This window comes from Xiphophorus maculatus, chromosome 9 (genome assembly GCF_002775205.1).
Source record: "Xiphophorus maculatus strain JP 163 A chromosome 9, X_maculatus-5.0-male, whole genome shotgun sequence".
In the NCBI taxonomy this organism is placed as follows: domain Eukaryota; kingdom Metazoa; phylum Chordata; class Actinopteri; order Cyprinodontiformes; family Poeciliidae; genus Xiphophorus; species Xiphophorus maculatus.
Window position 1 is genome coordinate 9,315,446 of NC_036451.1, and position 20,222 is coordinate 9,335,667.

Consider the following 20,222-nt stretch of genomic DNA (forward strand, 5'->3'; position numbering starts at 1 on the left):
TGAAAAGCCTTGATTTGCCCTTCACAGTGAACTCATTTTACAAGAATTTTTGGAAATAAATTTGGTATCAGTTTTTGTTGAGCAATTTGTATATTACGGGAAAAAAAAAGAAAAATATTTTAATCTGACAGTTTGAGTTAGTTTAATTTGCCTGTGTATAAACAGATCTAACAACATTTTATATAGCAGGGTTTTTTTTGCATTAATTTACTATTTAAATTTTGCACAAGCTCAACAGAAGCATCCACAAGTAAGCCAATGAACGAAGATGTCAGGTTTTTTTATGAGGTAGGTTTAAAATAGCAATGAAATGCTCAACCAGACCCAACTTCCTGAACACCCGCCTCCTGAGAGTGGTGCTGGGATCGTCGCCCTGATCGCCAGTCAGACGGACAGAGATGAGTTCTGTGCAGGAGGTAAACCCAAGGGTCCGGGGGATCAGAGACCCAGTGAACCTGCAGAATCTGGCTGCACAGATCTCACATCAGATTGCACAGGTGAGTCATCATAAGTTAGGCTACAACATAAATTAAAACTGCCTTAAACTTCTCATTTCCTGTTTGGCAAAACAATCAAAAATTACTAAAATCTTACTTACATTTCAAAATTATTTTTAGATTGATGTCTTATTTGTTTCCTTGTGATAAAAATGTTTAACATCAAATGACTGACTTTAGATTTTGCATATATTTAGCAGCTGTTTAGAGGTCAACTTAGTAACTCCACTTTTGTAACTTCAGAAGCTTATGTGTCACAGGATTTGTACAAAGTTGAAAAAATAATCAGTTTCACATCATATTTCAAATACCACCTTAGTCAGTGTTCAGTGGTTGTTTGTAGAAAGTGGTTGAAGTTGAACTGTGACCTGAAGCAGTCTGAAAAGCTGTTTGTTAAGCAGCTTCCTGGTTAACCTTTAAATCAAGTCGTTAAAGGTGATTTATTTATTAAATCACCTTTGGCTTGAAGTTTGGCTTTAAGCTTTGGCTTTGGCTTAAAGTTTGTTCTTTATTTTAACTCTATAACTAGAAGACACTATGTATGAATGCAGAACCTTCATGACTCAGGCAGTTGGACACATTAATGGCCCTTGGATGTTTTACTTTTGGAAGGACGACTTATACTGTTTACCTTACCTCTTCTGAGACGTCCTTAACTTCCTGATTACCTCTGGTCATCAGGATGATCCTGATAATCAACCCTGTTTTCTTAGGTAGCTCAAGCATCAGGTTCTTCAGTCAGGTTCTTCACAGCTGAACCTGACTTCTTAAAATTCTTGATCGCTTGAGAAATGATTGGTGCTTCTGCAATCTTACTAGCAGAAGTTTGCCAGACTGTAAGCCAAGACTTACATCACACAAATAGGATTTCAGTCACTAAAACTTTACATGCAGTTATGTATTTTTTCCCCTTTCTTCCCTCTCAGGGTGAGCAGAAAGCTTTTACAAAGGTGATTGATCTTAGCTCCTGTGATCCCCACCGGACAGGGATGCCACCCATCTCATTTGTTCGCCAGGTTAGTTTTAAACATTCTCTTCTTGCTGATTTTCTTCTCTGCAGTCACTCATGGAGCATACATGACACTGCTGCCTCCTGCTTGCTTCCTCAGGTCTTATCACTGTGTTGTTACCCGGAGCTCCTCAAAGAAGACAGCTTTCCTCTTGATGTCAAGCAGAAGACACAGAAGCTTCTGGAAGCCTGTAATGGAGGCAGCATTGGTGAGAACAGCAATCCAGATGAGGTTGGACTTTTACACACAATCCTACTTTTATTGACTTAGGGTTTTTTTTTCCTCAGAGTGAAGAGTATATAACTTACTTCAATCTGGAGAGACTCAGACGGAGATGAGAAGACAATTAGAAGAGTTTATTGACAAACAGAATTTAAAGTCTTTGGCGCTCGGGCCCCGGCTGGGGATAACGGTTATCGCAGCGTTAGCGATAGGCTTCAGATGAGCATCCCCGATGCTGTTAGGAACGTCATCCCCCGGGGCCCGGCACTGGTGGTGGAGGTTGAAGAAGGGTGCGGGCCTCAGGACCGGGCGAATGGAGGAGAAGGGGTGGTGGTGGGTTGAGCTCGGCTGGAGAGCGAAGGACGCCATGAATGAAGGTCCTTATCAGCTGGGACTTGGTCGGTGATTGGACGTGACGTGGCTTGGTCCGGCGTTGATAGGTCGACGATTGAGGGCAGGTCGCTTCAATTAACGGGTCCCGGTGGGGATAAAAGAGTCTTCCAGTTTGAATTTGCGCCTAGGCTTCATAACTGTAAGGGGTTTCAAAAAATAAATGTTTAGCAACTAAATTATGAGGATTACAGCAATTCTCTTGAAAATGATCTCTAATTGGTTTGATTTTGAGCTTTGTCTCTCCATCCTCAAATTCCTGGTCTAGTTTTAGTTGTTTTGCTTTCACATCCACATAACTCCCTATAGTCAACTGTTTCAACTTGATGCTTTTGTTAAGAAACAGCTCAAAATGTTTTTGCCACATTATGCAAATCTGCTATTTTCCTAAGTTTTGCATTGGATTTTCCCTCTAATCTAAGTATTAGTTAGTCTAATGAGTGCTGTGAAAGCTTCCTACACTGGCAAAATTAAGTATATTTAATTGTTTGTGATTTAATTAGAAAAGAGAAATTAAATTGAGGGATTAATTATTTACACATTTCCAATGATAATGCCTAGAATGAATTGACAAAACAGTCTTATTAGAGCAGCATATATCTATAAAACTTTCAGACTTCTTTGCTCAAATGGCTTGCCAATTTTCCTACAACAGGTTCATATTCTTCCTCTACTGTTGGGTTACCTCCAATCCAAAGATCTGTTGCTGAGTTTCTCACAAGAAGAGATGGTGGGATAAATTCAAATCCAGAGGACATAATCTTATCCAGTGGCTCACAGAAGACTTTGGCGGTATGATAACTAGAGCTAGAAATGAGAGGTTACCTCATCTGCTGACATGCTATGCTGGATTTTTGAAAATGTTTTATTTAGATGATGATACGTTTGCTGTCACGTGAGGATGGACAGGATGGTGTGTTGGCCCCCCTTCCATTTCCACACACATTACCCATGCTGCTGGATGAAGTGGGGGTGGAACTGGTGCCCTACAGGCTGACGGAGGAGCGAGGATGGGCTTTAGACCTGGAAGAGCTGCACCGAGCCCTAATGACCGCGAGGAGGCAGTGTGATCCCAGAGCCATTTACGTCAGTAACCCGGGAAACCCAACAGGTGCATAACACACATATAGTGTAGTGACAGCGAAATGAATAGAATTACTAAGGCTTTATTTTATTGGGGCCTGCCATGCAAAGCAATGGCAGGAACCTATTACTATTGTCGGAGAAAGTGTTTCTTTCTTCTTCTTTATTTTTCTTCCGTAACCGTTAATGCGGCTCGTACCGCTGGGTGCACACCTACAAATGAGGTATCAAAACGTGCAGAAAATTCACGCCATTCCAGCTATTACTTTTGGTGGGATTTGGGCTTAACGTGGCGACATAATTCGCAAAAAACTACGAAAAAAACCCCATTATAAGTCAATGGGAAAAATCCTAGAAATACCCTATTTTTGAGGATTTTCTGTGTCGTCACAATTTCACCTAGAAATGCCATTCAAATTTCATTTTGTAGATACGTCTGTGATCTCTTCGAAAGTGAAGACGGCTCGTCGATACCAGTTACGGTTTGTCCACAATTTGCCTCTAAGCGACCCAAAGTTTCTCATTTTTCCTAAAGTTAGAGTGCGTCTCTGGCTGCTTAGAGTGAGAGATGAAGACAACTTTTTCAGCCCAAATCATTTTTGAAATCGCCATCACGCCCACAAATATCGCACGATTAGTATCAAAATCGGTCCTGACATTGATACGCCTGTCTGCTCCGGTAAAATGTTTTCGAAATTTATCTAGACCGTACGGTTTTCTGTCACGGTGCTTCAGAGCAAAGTCATGCGACAGGATTTTCTGAGGCTGTCTGAGGCTCTCTCCCATGTATTTGAATAGAATTTCAGATCTGGGCACAACATTTCTTTCTCTCATCACTGTAAATGCTCTGACTGAGGTACAGATATGAATCTCGGGACTATCGCAGAAGACACATTGACCTCTCATACGCTCGAAACGCTTTTCGAATATGTATTACGGTTCCCGAACACGAAGGATTTGTTTCCAATGCTTTTTTTCAGTAAAACGTGTAGGCTCAAACACACAATGGTGTGTTTGAGCATGTATGACTCACAGCTCACACCTGCTGAGACCATTATTTACCATGGCAACGGAACTCAAGAGGCTATTGGCTGGTGGTCAGGACTACAAATTCGCATCGCTGTAGTTCTATCTATCCTCAGTTGAAACAGATCAGGACTGAGAACTGGCCTTTAGAACTACCTGCTGCTATGGGCTGTATATAACTGATTTAACTCAGTAACTGTTACACATGGGATTAGTTTGGAACTTTAAAATTAAGCATATTGAAAATTTCAAAATAAAAGCCCTGAATATTTTTACATGACGTAATTGCTCTTTTTGGCTTTATTTTACTTTTCCATCCAAAGCACTGTTACACATGGGATTAGTTCGGAACTTTAAAATGAAACATATTGAAAATTTCAAAATAAAAGCCTTGAATATTTTACATGACGTAATTGCTCTTTTTGGCCGTATATGACTTTTTCATCCAAAGCAATGTTACACATGGGATTAGTTCGGAACTTTAAAATGGAGCATAATAATAATTTCAAAATAAAAGCCTTGAATATTTTTACATCAGCTAATTGCTGTTTTTGGCTTTATGTGACTTTTTCATCCAAAGCACTGTTACACGTGGTATTAGTTTGGCCCTCTGAAATGAAGCATACTGAAAATTTCAAAATAAAAGCCTTGCATATTTTTACATCATGTAATTGCTTTTTTTGGCCGTATATGACTTTTTCATACAAAGCACTGTTACACATGGGATTAGTTTGGAACTTTAAAATGGAGCATAATAATAATTTCAAAATAAAAGCCTTGAATATTTTTACATCATGTAATTGCTCTTTTTGGCTTTATTTGACTTTTTCATCAATTTCAAAATAAAAGCCTTGAATATTTTTACATGACGTAATGAAGCATACTGAAAATTTCAAAATAAAAGCCTTGCATATTTTTACATGACGTAATTGCTCTTTTTGGCTTTATTTGACTTTTTCATCCAAAGCACTCTTACACGTGGTATTAGTTCAGAACTTTAAAATAAAGCATACTGCAAATTTCAAAATAAAAGCCTTTAATATTTTTACATCAGCTACTTGTGTTTTGAGCATTATATAACTATTTTAACCCAAGGACTATTACACATGGGATTAGTTTGGCCCTTTGAAATGAAGTTTAACAAAACTTCCAAAAATAAAAGCCTTGAATATTTTTACATCATGTAATTGCTCTTTTTGGCTTTATTTGACTTTTTCATCAATTTCAAAATAAAAGCCTTGAATATTTTTACATGACGTAATTGCTCTTTTTGGCTTTATTTGACTTTTTCATCCAAAGCACTCTTACACGTGGTATTAGTTCGGAACTTTAAAATGAAGCATACTGAAAATTTCAAAATAAAAGCCTTGAATATTTTTACATCAGCTACTTGTGTTTTGAGCATTATATAACTATTTTCACCCAAGGACTATTACGCATGGGATTAGTTTGTCCCTTTGAAATGAAGTTTAACAAAACTTCCAAAATAAAAGCCTTGACAACATTTTAAATCGTACCGAATGGTGCACGTCCACCTCGCTTAACGTTCTTGCGGTTCTCCGCGTGCCACTGATTACGTCGCGGCGTTCTTTAGCGTCGATGCCGATTTGTAGCGACGACGCCGTGCCCAAACCCCACGGGCGCGCCTCGGCAGGCCCCGGCTAAATTTCTTCCGAAATTTTCTAGTTTTTTTTTTAAAAGAGTGTAAAATACGATGTGTAAATTTGCAGATATTAGAAATGTAGACATTATCCACGGAAAAACCTAAAACTTCTACATTCAAGATAAAAAGTCCTTCAAGAAAGGCTCCACCAGGTTCTATTTGATGGGTCTATTTAGCACTTATTGCTTTTGGTTCAGTCATTGGATGCATAATATGTTTATCATATTCAAGTGTTTCTTTTGGTTAAATTAGACATCAGCTCTGAACTAAGTTATGTAACATTATAAAGTGTGTCTTTAATTCAAAATAAGACTGACACATAGTCAAACAAGTTGAGGCAATCTAAAATCAGAATCTTGATTTGAGGGTAGAAACCTAATATGTCATCAAAGACTGTCTTTCATTGTTTTGTCAGGTCATGTGCAAGACAGAGAAACAATAGAAAAAATTATTCATTTTGCAGCATCGGAGCGACTTGTTTTGCTAGTTGAAGAGGTAAATACATTCTGCACAGACACATTTCTGTGATTATTAGTTTTTATATTTAAAATTCTCCCTTTCTTTCTCAATTATTGCACCATTTTAGGTTTACCAGGACAGTGTGTTTGGACAGGACAAAAAATTTCTCTCATATAAAAAGGTCCTGTTTGAGATGGGAGTTTCCTACTCAGAGACAGTGGAGATGGTGTCATTCCACTCAATATCGACAGCCACAATGGGAGAGTGAGCATTACAACCATTTATCTCAAGAGTCTGGACTATAAATAACTTCTGTTTCATCATGACTTCCACAAAATACAGTATGATGCTTTTTGTGAAACAAGGTGCACTTCTATTAAAAGAAGTGTCGATCTACGTAGTCTTTGAAATGTGAAAAATGCACTTCAAAACAGTCTTATACCCATGATATTGCAAAAATTATGCAAGAAACAAAAGAACTATTTTACATAAATTGAAAGAACAATAACAATATTATTTAGATGATAAAACTAAAAAAAAAACAGACTGGATTTCTGCAGTTCAAAAAAGGTTTCAGTGCAACTTCACTGATTTTATCACAAAAATGTAGCTTTTGTTTCCATTTTAGAAACCATACAGCACAAGATTTCTATAAACACATAAATTTTTTATAAAAACTGAACAGTAGTAATTTTTGAAGAGTTTGTTTAACTGTTTTATGTCTGTTGATTTATGTTTTATAGAATGACTTTCCTACCTTCTTTTCTATTTATTATTGCTGCCTTCTTTCCTCATATTTTTACTGCTTCATGAGATATTGTTGCTTCTGACCTTGCTAATCCTGGACTGCCTAGGTGCGGTCTGAGAGGAGGCTATATGGAGTTAATCAATTTGGATCCGGCGGTGAAAAAGTTTTTATTCCATGCTCCAGGCAGTCCTTCCATTTTACCACAGCTGGCTATGGAGATCATGGTCAATCCACCTGCACCTGGAGATGCTTCGTATGAAAAATACACACAGGTACAAAGACAAAAGCAAATTTACTGCTTCCTATAAAATTGTCTTGAAAAATAAATTGCATCCACATTCAGTGAAAGTATGATCATAATCTTTTAATAATTAGATTTTCTTATGAGCATAAAACAAGTTTCTCAAAACCTATGCTCTGAGTTATTATTGAGGACTCCACTTTTGCCATGTTATATGTTTTCTACCGTTTGTAATCATATTTTGGGGTGCTAATGAAATATTATTGTCAGGTTGTGGTCAAAGCATAGCGAGATTAAAGTAAAAGTACCACAACACCTTCCTAACTGCAAACTTGTGAATCACTAAGCACCAGGAGCAGATAAATCTGGACTTTCCTCTTTTCCTTGTTTGCTAGCATATGTAGAATACATTTTTTCTTACACAGGAGATTCTTCTGAGAGCAGAAACACTCTCCCAGAATGCAGGACGAGCATGCAAGCTTCTGAACTCCCTACCAGGGATGAGCTGCCAGCCGGCGATGGGAGGAGTCTTCCTTTATCCTCGCCTGCATTTACCTGCTGAAATCATTGAGGAGGCCAAGGTTAGCTGAAACTGATTAAAGGAATAAAAACGACATACTGGATGCCTATCAAGGTTTATGACTTGTGTTTTTAAAAATATGTTCTGATTCATTTCAGATGTTACGACTGTCAGCAGATGTTCTGTACTGTCGGAGGTTACTGGAGGAAGAAGGTATTTGTTTGGGGCCTGGCTGTGAAAACGGACACAATGATGAAAACTTTCACATCAGGTAAGAAGAGATAGAGATCTACTGTTTGTTCATATATTACAAAATATTGCATACTTTATAAATATTGCATTGACTAATTCCTGTTGTGATAAAGTTTAGTGGAAGATGTAAAATTAAAACGTGTAATTTGTTTTTGTTCTTTTGATAACTAATGAGTCAGACATGACTAAAGTAGTTTGCTTCTCTCATGTATGACTGTGTATTTCTAAATGTCTCAATTTGGTTTTCCTCTCAGATTTTGTGTTTTAGCACCTCCTGCTGTCCTGGAGGACGTCCTGACACGTCTTTGTTCTTTTCACCGTCATCTCCTCAACAGATCTGACTGATGAAATCTGAAGGACACCAAGAGAAAAAGAATCTTTTAAAACTTTTGTCTAAAAAGGTTTCCAAAACTATGAAACCATGGAAACCCTGCTATCAATATTTTCAGATGAACATATTATGATAATGAGGTAATTATCTCATAGAATAAAATCAGCACTTTTGTCACTGCTGAGGCATTTGTCTTGGGGAACAAATAAAATTGTCCACTAAGATTTACTTTTAAACAATAAATAAACACAACTTCAATTTTAAATTGTAGAAACGTATAACTGTTTTATTTTAAAAACACTCAATGTAAAAGCAAAATAAATAACAACAACCTATTGTTCTCCTCTGGGAGGAGACTCCAGGGCAAGTCCTGCTTACGCTTGAGGAACATTTTATCCCTTCTCGCTTGGAAACATCTCAGAGTCACCCAAGATGAGCCGCAGAGTGTTGCCAGGAGAATGTTTGGGTTTCCCCCCAGAACCTGTTACCCTTCTGACCCAATATTGGATATGCAGAAAACAGTGAATTGTTGGTTGGACAGAACATCTCTGCAGGTAATAGCTTCAGTGCATACAACCCAGTAATGCAAAAAAGTTATAAGGTTACACAGCAAAAAAATTAAAAATTAAAGATGAAATGAAGGTCCACTGACCACAGTGACCCCCCTATGTTGGAGCCCTCCATCAGGGCACCATCGTGTGGGTGAACCTTGAAGGAGAGTCACTTGCTCCTCAGCACTGAAAAGTTTGTTGATAGGATTTGGGCACTTAACAAACATGTTTCCAGCTACAATAAGCTTTTCTCTTGCTCTCAGTTGGTGTTTTTACTGCAGCAGGTTTCACCCAGCTCTAACGATTCAGGTCACTTTTCTGGGAAGATTTGTCAGCTACTCCCATTCAGACTGATTGTCACAGTTCACCAGGACCTGTAAAGCAGCAGAAGAAAAGATCCTTAGTTAAGACTTTGGCAAATAGAGAGGGCCTTCACTACTGGAAGTATCATTTAAGCTAAACCCATTTGAATTGAGCTGACAAAATGGCCTAGGACAGGGGTCTGCAACCCACAGCTCAATGGATTTTCCAAATAAAATAATAAAATAATAAGCTCCCAAGAAGAATTCCCACCACAAAACATTCCTAATAGTTCCTGTTTTAAAATCTATATTTTTGTCATTAGATTGAGAACTGTGTCGGTACTATACTTTTCATAAAAATCAGCTAGCCACAGAAGAAGTTTTGTGCAAAATGTAAATAAAATGGTAGCTATTCAAGAATGACAACACATTTCCTACAGTAGATTTTTGTCAAAATTATAAGCTGTCATGTTTGGAAAGGTTTTGCAGCTCTAAACACGTTTTAATAAGTTTAACTATAAGAGCAAAAATTGTAAAGGTTTCAGTCTCTGGCCTAGAAATTGAATGTGGTGTTATATGTCGTATTCACCACCAGATGTCACTGCAAACTTGGATTTTCGCCAAGCAGATTTCACAGAAGCTGGAGTTTTACTGAGTTTTACTAATCAGGCATGTGTGTCTACTTAATGGGCGTTTTATTATGCAAGTTCATATGACTTTGTTCTATTAAAAACGTCAAATGCATGTATTTTTTAATTATATTTTTTAATTACTAAGCATGCATGCAATGCTCAACATTGCAAAAGGCTAAAGTGACTGAATTAGAAGGTGGAGTTGGCTTTGTTCCAATCCAGAAGGTCTGGAGTCCTGGAGCCCAGCCCATTGAGTGAATAAGTGAATTTCAGATCATAGGCCATCGGCTGCTTGCTCATTACTGAACGATGCTTTAAATCCTCAACTGTAAATAATGTGATCGCTGCTGTGCAGGACTCAGGGCAATCCACAGGAAGTAGGGTCCATTCTTTCTCTTGCTCCTCTTTACCATTCATCACTATCCTCTCACCGTGAATGGAGTTCAGATTTGCAAATGCTACCTAATTATTCCACTTCAGTAGCTCTCGGAAAATGAGTGAGAGGGGTAATCATTCCTCAAAAGCAAAGCCCAACAATTCCCACTTCCCCCACCTTTTTCCACACCGCCTGAGCTCAGGCAGCCACAGACGAGGCAGAAGGAAACCACAGCAAAACCTCAGAGGCTCTACATTATTGCACAATCAGCAGATGTACACAACAGATAAACAAGGTACTAAATAAACAGCTTAAATTTCCATATCTTCTCGTTGCAGAGAGCTGTTAATGTGAATAAATTATGAGTTTAATAAATGTCTGCACTTCTGTCATTAAATCATTAGGCTCTTTCACAAAACACTTCAATTTGGGGCTAAGAGCCCTTTTCACTGTCTCACTGAGCTTTCTGCAATACCATAGGGGGTTCCATCTAAAGCAGTCTTTGGGCAAAAGGCCAGATACATGTTGGGCAGCGCACCAGTACATTCCAGGGTAACACAAAGACACACAGGAAAGACACACATGATTAAAAATGAGCTCACACTTGAACCTAAGAGCAACTTGGAGAAACCTTTTAACCTAACCCTGATGTTTATGCAGTATGGGAGAAAGCAAGGAGAAACCTGATGCATGGAAAGGAGCAACATGCAAACTCCATGGAAAAAGACTGAAGCTGGGATCTGAATTTGCAATTTTCTGTCACTAGGAAACAGTGCTATCAACTTCACCGTCCATAACCAAGACTACAGAAATTAAAAAAATAAAATAAAGAAAGATAACCAGCAATCCTGATTGATGATGTACAATTGTAACCAGAACTTTACATACTCTGAACAAAAAGACACACATGTTTTTCTTCATTAAATCAGACCAAACTTCTCTCCTTTTTGTATAGTTAAAATTACCAGTTATTTCTATTTGCTAAGTGCCACAATAATAAGAGAATATGGCAGAAATTCAATTAATGTTTTTATTAGATGGCAGAATCAGCTTTTCTCAAATCCATAAAGAAGAAATGAAAACTGCTTATCTCCTCTCAGACGCACAATTATTAACAAAGGCTCGGTGGATAAAAATAATAAACATAAATAATAAGTAAGTGACAAGTGTGGTCAAGTGTGGCAGCATCTAATATTAATGGAGCAATCTCAAAATATTCCACAATAAGTATACAAAGCTATTAAAACTCTACAAAGCAGAGTCGACTTGCACTTAGCCTTTAATTACATTTAGACTGTCTGTAGGCGCACAGAGGAAACTCAGACTGAGGTAACAATTAGCAGCATGGAGACACTGGGGTAATTTGGTTTGATACAAGAACATCTGTGTTTCTTTGAGCCTGACATGAAGAGGACCACTGAACAAAATAGATCTCAGACAGGAAATGAAACAATGAAAAGCCTGACATCAATTTTGCACAACCATTCATAAAGAATAGGGATTGGTGATCAATGATGAAAATGATGATCAGTTTTACTCATATTGTATCTTTTGTAATTATTGTGTTTTAGAACTAGTGTCCAAAAGAGACTGATAAATTGTTGCAGACTTCTTCTTTGTGTATCATTGTTGCTATGAAACAACTATCATTTGGATCCCACTTAATTTTGCCTTATGTGCTTTGTCTGGTTTCATAAATGTAATTTGATCCTCACACTAATCCAATCTCCATCACAACTGCCTGCCTGTTTATTTGGCCATCTGCCTGCTAATCAGGGTGCTTTTATTTCCACAGCAGAGAGGCATTCATGTTCTACAGCTCTTATTGTACACCTTAATGTAAACATGATGTGCTGAAGGTGACAAGGATCAAACTTAAATCGGGGATATGTTTTTGTCCCGCAGCACACAAGCTGTCAGGATGTTTACTGGGGAGACCCAGCAGGATGAACTCCTTGTTTCCAATTTTCTCTTGTAAGATAATTTTTTTTAAAAATCTCACAATAGCAGACAGATGAAAGGAGTTTTGATCCTTAGCGTCATAGATTTGCTCCAGTTCGATCACAATTTGAAGCAGAAAGACGAGAAGACAAAAATCAGTAAAAGCTGTCTTGCAGGTGTGTAACAATGCAGCCTTTTGCGGCTGGATTAATAGTGAGTTTGAAAGTTGAGGCAGAGTAAGGTGGAAACAGCAAAGGTTTATTCTTCAAACAAAGCATCAGGAACAAAACCCAAGTGCAATTGCAGCCTTAAATAGTTCCAGCTGTGAAGGACCAAACCACTTTTAAATCACAGGGGATCTCAATTTATCTCAATTTTATATAAATAAAATACCTTTTATCAAATACAAGCACATTTGTATTTCATTTTTATAAATATTTTATGTTTTATCCTTACACCATAACACCATTATGAAACACCACAAAAAAAGAAACAAAAACAACCCATAAACAATCCCCCCCACACACTTTTCCATGGCTTCTGCCAGAACCTATATAAATGGTGTCCGAACCCCAGGGAAGTATTTGTCCAAACACCCTGAAGAGGACATGGAAAAGACAGGTGAGTCACTCCATCTTAGCACCTCCACACTTAACAGGTTATACACAAACATTTGTTCAAGCTTTACAAACCAGTAGCTCCTTGCTCTGAGTGATTATTCTCCCTTCACAGGCAACAGTCTTTGTCTCTGCCTTACACTTGTTCCTGTTGACGCTGCCATCTTTAAAGGGCTGAAAATGCCGCGTTGTGACGAAGGAAAAACAACATAGCCTTCAGTTTCGTTTGGCCTGAGTGCAGTGCTCACCAGAGCAACCTGTGGCCTTTTATTAGCAGATTGCACCCACCTGTGTAAATCTCCGCCCACAACAGGAAGTCAAGAAGAACATCAACAATAAGATTCAACAGTCCCTATGCAAATAACCAGTAATGAATAAATGAGTTGGTGAAATTGCTTATGTAGGATGAAGAGTGAGATAAACAGCTGGAATAGGGTCTAGAGTAGATCAAGGTAATGTGAGTGTCGCTTTGGTCTGTTGTGGTGATGAAGGAGCTCAGCAAAAAAGCTCTCTATTTAATGGATCATTCGCTTTCCTATCCTCACCTGTGCTTATAAGGTATTTACCCTGGGGCACACAGAATTTATTGGAAAGACGATATGTTGCTTATGGCCCAGAAACCCCTTGGTATCCCCCAGAATGAGTGTTGCTAGGGAGAGGGATGTTTGTGTTTCCCTCCAGGTCTTGTTAACTCCATGGTGGATAGATGGATGGAAGAAAGGAACATCCATTGTCTGTGTCACTTCACCACATCCTGACAGATTTCCAGTGTTTGCTGCCACAAAAAATGCAGGTCAGAAATTAACCATCTTCAGAGGAATATAAAATCAGAAATATTTTAATGATAAAGTTCACAATAAAATTCAATCTGAATGCTGTATGATGGCCACAATAAAATAAAACTATTGTAAACACAATAAAAACACTTTACACTTAAGAGATAAAAACAGTGCAGGAAATGGTGCTTGGATAGAACCAGCACCAGGCTGGTTAATGTCAAAATGTGACGCAGACAAGAACAGATTCTACAAACAGTTTGTCACAGGATGAAATCACAGACAATCCTTGGAGCAGAGCAGCGGATGAAGGATCCGAAATAAAGAAATTGAGAATTTAAGATTTGCAAAACAGGAAAAAAAAACCAAAAAACATGAACTTAGCAAGAAAGAAAGAATAAGAGATCTTGATTCAAGATTGACCAAACTTGACATTTCTCTGCCTTTTTCTCTCCGACTCTGCAGCAGGATCATTAAACTATTTCTCACAAACCACCGCACTAATCAACTCTTTATGTGGCTTTCTGTTGCACAATCTATAATTTAATACCACAAGGATGATAAGCAGGAAACATCAGCACGGCTCTGAGGCCAAAGAAATCCATCTGCAGGAGCAACGTGAGTCATTCTGTGTTTGTTAATATCTCTCTGAGACATAATTGGCTCTTTATGGATTCACGTTGAGGACAGATGACAGGGGAAGCTTTGAAATGCCACAGAACTGCAGAGCTGTCACTCCGGTTCAGCTGAGTGTTGTGCACTGCTTCTCAGAAGTGATGCTTGACAATAAGCGTTGCCATGGATACCCACCCTGCGTGCTCTTCTGCAATCTCTTCCTGCTCTACAGCAAGTTTTTTTTTTTTTTTTTTCCAATATGAGACTTCAGCATACACCCATTTCTATGAGGCTCGCTGTGTGTGTCTGTTTTCCTTGTGGATCAGGCTCAGCTCTGTCTGCTGTAAACTTGTTTTCTTCAGCTGCCGAGAGCCAGCAGGTGCTGCCGGGGGCTGAGGAGAGCCGGCTGAAGGGCAGCAGGGGAATTGGTGGAGCTTTGGCAGGTACAGCTGCCCCCGGTGGCCTCCACTGGGATGAGCGACGATAAAATAAATCACATTGCAGGCCTGGGTCAGGGGTCGGACAGTTAGCATGTTGTTTGCAAAGCCTGCGGGGCTCTGTAGTCTCATTACTGTTAGAGAAGAAAGGAAAACATGTTCAAATTGATGCAAAGTCAACCCCTGGACTTATTTTGAGGTTCAGGTTTTTCATAAATTAACTAAAAGAGTTTGTCTTATAATTTTCTAAATAGTACACACAAACAAGAATAATAATTTTATTCTATATTGATATATGTTAGAATTAATGTCCCAATCTGGATCTTTTTCTTATTTGTTGGTCTGAATCATGAAAGAATAGACATCATTTATTCATAAATTATAGTTAATACTTTAGCAAAGTCAATGAAATCAATACTACATTGTGAAAAATTTAAATAATTTTCTCAACCATTTAAGAAAGTTAAACTCATGTATTTTATAGATTGATTACAAATAGAGTAAAAGTATTTCGATACTTTTTCGTGTAATTTTGATTATAATGGTTTGCAATAATGAAAATCCAAAATTAGTTGGCTCAGAAGATTAAAATGTTGCATAACACCAATTCTGGAAAAAGCTTTTTTATTATCTAAATGCTTTGAGCTATATATGGCCTACACAATCATGTCCAGAAGACAGTCATTAAAATCCTCCATAAGAAGGATAAGCCACAAAAGATAATTGCCAAAGAAGATGACTATTTACAAAATTATCCAAGCATATTCATTAAATTGAGTGGAAGGAAAGAGTGTGGTAGAAAAATGTTTAACGAGAGCAAGTAGAGCCACAAACTTGCAAGGATTGTCAAACAAAATCAATTAATGAATTTGGAGGACTTTCACAAGGAGTGCAGACATGAGGGTATCAGAAGCATGTTACCTGGGTGAAGGAACTGTTACTAAGTTGACTTGGTACCTGGTCACAATGCCAAAGGTACCAAAAGCTGATCCAACAACCATTGTGTTACTGTGTTTGATTGGCAAGCAAACTGACCTGACCTGAACCCCAGAATCTAAGTCTTGTCCAAAGGAATATGCGAGATGCCAGACCCAACAATGCAGATGAACTGAAGTATATTATCAAAGCAACCTGAGCTTCTGTTACACCTCAGAAAAACCATAGAATAATGATAATTATCAAAATTACAGAAAATAAAGGTTTGATATATATCACTCTATATTGAATGAACACAGAGTGATGCATGGTGTACTATTATATTTCAAAACTTTGTTGCTTTGACATGCAGTAAAAAAAAGCCCACAAAGATTCAGTGATTTCTCTGACTCACCGCTAATGTTCCGGATGTTGCAGTCTCTTCTATCCATTTTTGTTAACAGCGACAGATATTTTGTGCCTTTAGAGGTTTTTGCAGGTCAGCCTTTATATGCTGCTGCAACAGGGGTTTTAACTCAGTTAAAATGTGTGTGTCAACTTGTCCCTTGACTCACACAGCTACAGTCCTCAGTAAACTCTCCTTTTGCTCCTGCTGCTTTAATGCAACATAGATAACTGTTCTCTGTTTTTTATCCTAAATATTGTCCTAATGTCTCAGAGCTATGAGGCCAACTTTAGAGCTACCACTGCAATTAACTGCTTATTTCTCTATAAAATAAAAAGTACTCCTGGAATAGTGGGTATGTGCTTTTTCTGTGTGTGTCTGCTTTGTTGGCTCAGTTGCCCCAGACTACGCTCCTCAAATGAGATTATATTTAATTTGAATCTGTCCTAAATATTTGATGGAGTTTATTTCATATTTCTGTTTATTTATTGGATGTTTGTCTTGTGAAGTGTCTAAAGATGTCATTTTTATAAATTATGCAAGTGTATAAATTAACTAAGTTAAATTTACTAAAGCGTTAACATGTTTACTTTGATGAATCTTTGATAATTCTGCTTGTGGTATTGCTTTGGTGTCAGCAGAAAGAAACGGTCCAAAAATAATTGCTGGCCAACTTTATAAACATAATACTTCAGTTTGAACTAATCTGACTGAGAAGTTTTTCTTTCTCCTCGACCAAAAACTGCGTGTGCATGTCTCACATGACAAATCATATGTCACAGACAGGCAGAGAGAATGAAGGAAATTACAAAGACTAGGGATTTTTGAGAAAGACTGTTTTAAATCCACGGTGTTTCGCTGTTTGTCCAAATTGTTTTGAGAAATGCACTTACAGTTTTGCAAATGTCAAGAAGGATTTGAGAAATGCACCAATGTGACTGGCAAAAAACTGTAAATATTTTGGCATTGCCAGTGCCTTTTACAAACAAAATCTGTCATTTTGGCAATGAGGGCCACTACTTAGGCCTGTGTGTGAACTGTTGTGAAAATGAGGCGTCTGAGTTGACTCCTTAATGTTGATTGCTTAGACTGCATCTAAGCAATCAAGAAGAGCTGTAATTGTCATCAAAACTTTAGCCATATTTTATAAAAGCCAGGAAATACTGTGACTCGGTAAGCAGTAACAGTCCTGTGTTTGGTTTGAAACTATGACCTTACTGAAAAACGTCTGCAACTCATCTGAAAGAAACATTTGCATTTTCAACTTCTGAATATTTCTAGAAAACAATCCCTGTATGCTTTCCCAAACCTCACCTACCAAGTATTTTGGTTTCAAAACATTTTAATGCAATTCTTGACAAAAAGAAGACTAGCAATGAAGTACAATTATATACAGTATATATTAGGAACCACTTCTGTGGATTTGTACACCACATCAGCTATTGCATAACTTGTTTAGCAGGTAGAAGTTTAGGTGCATTTAATGGATTAGTTGAATTAGACTGAAAGAGAGAAACATAGAGGTTTGAGCCTACAGTGTTACAGCTATGAAGACCATCTGACCCACAATGCCACCCCAATGCCTGCAAATATTTAGCATAGACATTTACAGTCATACGCTCTCCAAAGGGCTACTTTAAAATGCTCAACCTGAATGACCTTCAACCCAAAACAGATACCAACATCTAGAACAAAAGAACTGATGGTGGGTTTTAACTAAATGAATAGCACATAAAATAGTAAATGGAGTTGAAGTTGCAAGACTTTTCATAGCTGTAACATATTTTAATTTCTTACTTTTTAGATTCTATCCTAAAATTTTGTTTACATGTCTGCAATCTGGATATGTGAAATTGTCTAATTTGAAATTTGTTATCTGACCAAAAACATATAAACAAAACATGAGTATTTTATCCATAAAATTCAAATTTTATAAATAAAATTGTCAACAGCAACAATCTATTGCAACAGTTAATTTTTTACCAACAATCTTAGACATTTAAAGCATATTTTGAATTGTTATAGATTCCCATCTCACTACGGCAGAGTGAAAATTAATGTAATCATAGCAGCTGTAGCCTGCAAACTTCTTGACCAAATATAATATACAGCCATAGAAAATAACTGGAATTTATTAGATAATGACTGCAACAAAGACCGAAATAATAAAAAAAAAATCTGGAGTGAAGTCCTTTGCAGAGTTCATTGATTCCAATGTCTTTTGGAAAACAAATCAGTAAGGATTTCATTTGGATTTTTCACACTGGTGTTAAGGTTTGTGTGATTAAACCTTTTGAATATTTGTTGTATGTCAAAACTGTGAACTCTGTAGAACTCAGGTGCAACTACACAGTCAAAGTGGATAGATATTGGAAATAACAGGGCTCTGTTGTAAAGAGTGCACCCCTTAAGCTGGTCAATTGCACCGTATAAACCCCCGGCTTCATGCAGGCCCAAAACCTGACCCCTATCAATCTCCAGCAAGTGCTATTAAAGCTGTCTAATGTTTTCTAAAGGCTGCCTCAGTGTTTGTTTGACAAGTTGTGACATATCCCAGCTCATGAAGACACCATTCATGCCCTCTGGTTTTGACATGCCAGATCCTTGTAAATCAAATTATCAACATTTTGACCACATTATGACTAAAGTGCAGCATTACTTCTTGAAGCTTAACTTGCTGTTTGACTTTGTCAAGTGATGTTTTATGTTTGTCTTTTCTCTAATAATCCTTAAATGATTTGTGTATAAGTTGAATTCCCAGCTTGTGTTTATTGTATCTGATTGTTGCTTTTCTCAGCCTATGTGCCCTCTGTCCTCATTTAAAATGGTGTCTCTTTCCCCTAATGTCTCCCTTGGGATGTTTTAGGCTTCATATATTTCCACCTCATTACCTTAGCAGCCCAGAAGCTACAGACTGACTAACTGCTCACTGTGGGGTTGAGAGAGTTTGGCTGAAAATTATTCTCCTCTGGGCTCTGTTTTTGCTGTTCTGTGTAAATGTGTTGTCGACATTGTACAGGATTAGGAAATGACACCTTGAATGACTGCAGTAATACAAAATGACTGTTTCAAATAAGATGCACAGAGAACAGAGCTTCATAGAGCCAGAATGATGCTGGCAGATGGTTCTTTTTACCTGCTGCATCTAAAAAAAAAAACACACCCCCACAAATCCAGAACAGCGACTGACTCATCAAGTCAGCAGTCTTTTTTGGGTAGCACTGGAAGAACATGCAGCCATTATTTCCCTACTGTATTTATTTAATTGGTTGTGGGAAAGGGGCTGTCGAGGGGATTGCGGTGGCAGTTTTCCTCACACTACACAGACCTTTATTAGCCGCCCAAAAAATTTTAAGTGGCAAAAATCCCAAAGGATAGAAAGAAAAGATTTACTTTTCATGCTGGAATAAGATTTAGTTCAGGAGATTTTTCCAGCCACAAAATGTACACAATTACAACTTAAAACAGTTTCACATCAATGCAAACAAATCTTTGATTATAATTTATAGCTTAGAAAAAAAAGTAATTAACCTTCCTCTTCACCTTTTTTATTTAGGGTCCTGGGCTTTGGTAATTTTAATTAGAAAAATAGGGAGATGAAGAACACTAAGAAGCAGAAAAAACATCTTGCACACTTGGAGTATGCACCAGTAACCTGAGGAAGAGGTAATCTCTAGGGTTTTTGTTTGTTTTATTTGATTTGTATCATCTACTGTGAGTGACAGTGACTCAGTGGGAAGATTACTGGTCTTGCGAGTGGAAATCAGACGGTTCTGTTCCAACTTCCTCTGACCACATGTAAATGTGCTCACGGGCAAGGCACTTGACTCCAAGCTGCCTCAGAGTCTGTGTGGACTATGAGTACGACTGGGATGAAATCAAATGCAGAATACAAGCACTAGTAGTACATGGCCACTTTACATTGCAACATAGAGTTTTTAGATAAGTAAAAGCCAGACCACAAACGCTTATTGAATAAGCAATAATAACAAACAAATATTTATGTAAATACATTTTTATCTGGGATTTGCTGTCACTAAACAATTGTTAATATGTAAAAAAAAAATTAACTAATAAATAAAACATATCCAGCTCATTTTATCTCTCAAAGTTGTTTGTCGGGAATCAATAAACAAACTGCAGGAGGATGTTCATGGAGAGACAGCCATCCTTTTAAAGGAGCTTTCATTATCTGATCACTCCTTAATTGTT

General features: G+C 37.7%; 1 protein-coding gene across 1 annotated transcript; it reads left to right on the top strand.

The window, feature by feature from the left end:
* The first annotated feature begins 169 nt into the window (after positions 1-169).
* On the top strand, positions 170-10,039 carry LOC102227603 (alanine aminotransferase 2-like). The gene is made up of 11 exons (XM_023339991.1): positions 170-497; positions 1,424-1,513; positions 1,607-1,715; positions 2,775-2,911; positions 2,993-3,230; positions 6,307-6,386; positions 6,478-6,614; positions 7,205-7,370; positions 7,765-7,920; positions 8,018-8,130; positions 8,366-10,039. The coding sequence occupies exons 1-11, from the start codon at positions 399-401 to the stop codon at positions 8,454-8,456; spliced, it is 1,416 nt and encodes a 471-aa protein (XP_023195759.1). The 5' UTR covers positions 170-398; the 3' UTR covers positions 8,457-10,039.
* The last annotated feature ends 10,183 nt before the right edge of the window (positions 10,040-20,222 follow it).

Bases quoted from the DNA above. Each gene is read 5' to 3' on its own strand.
- LOC102227603 (XM_023339991.1), top strand. From the start codon at position 399: ATGAGTTCTGTGCAGGAGGTAAACCCAAGGGTCCGGGGGATCAGAGAC. The intron at 1,514-1,606 runs GTTAGTTTTAAA...TTGCTTCCTCAG, and splicing joins CCATCTCATTTGTTCGCCAG to GTCTTATCACTGTGTTGTTA. The intron at 6,615-7,204 runs GTGAGCATTACA...TGGACTGCCTAG, and splicing joins TCGACAGCCACAATGGGAGA to GTGCGGTCTGAGAGGAGGCT.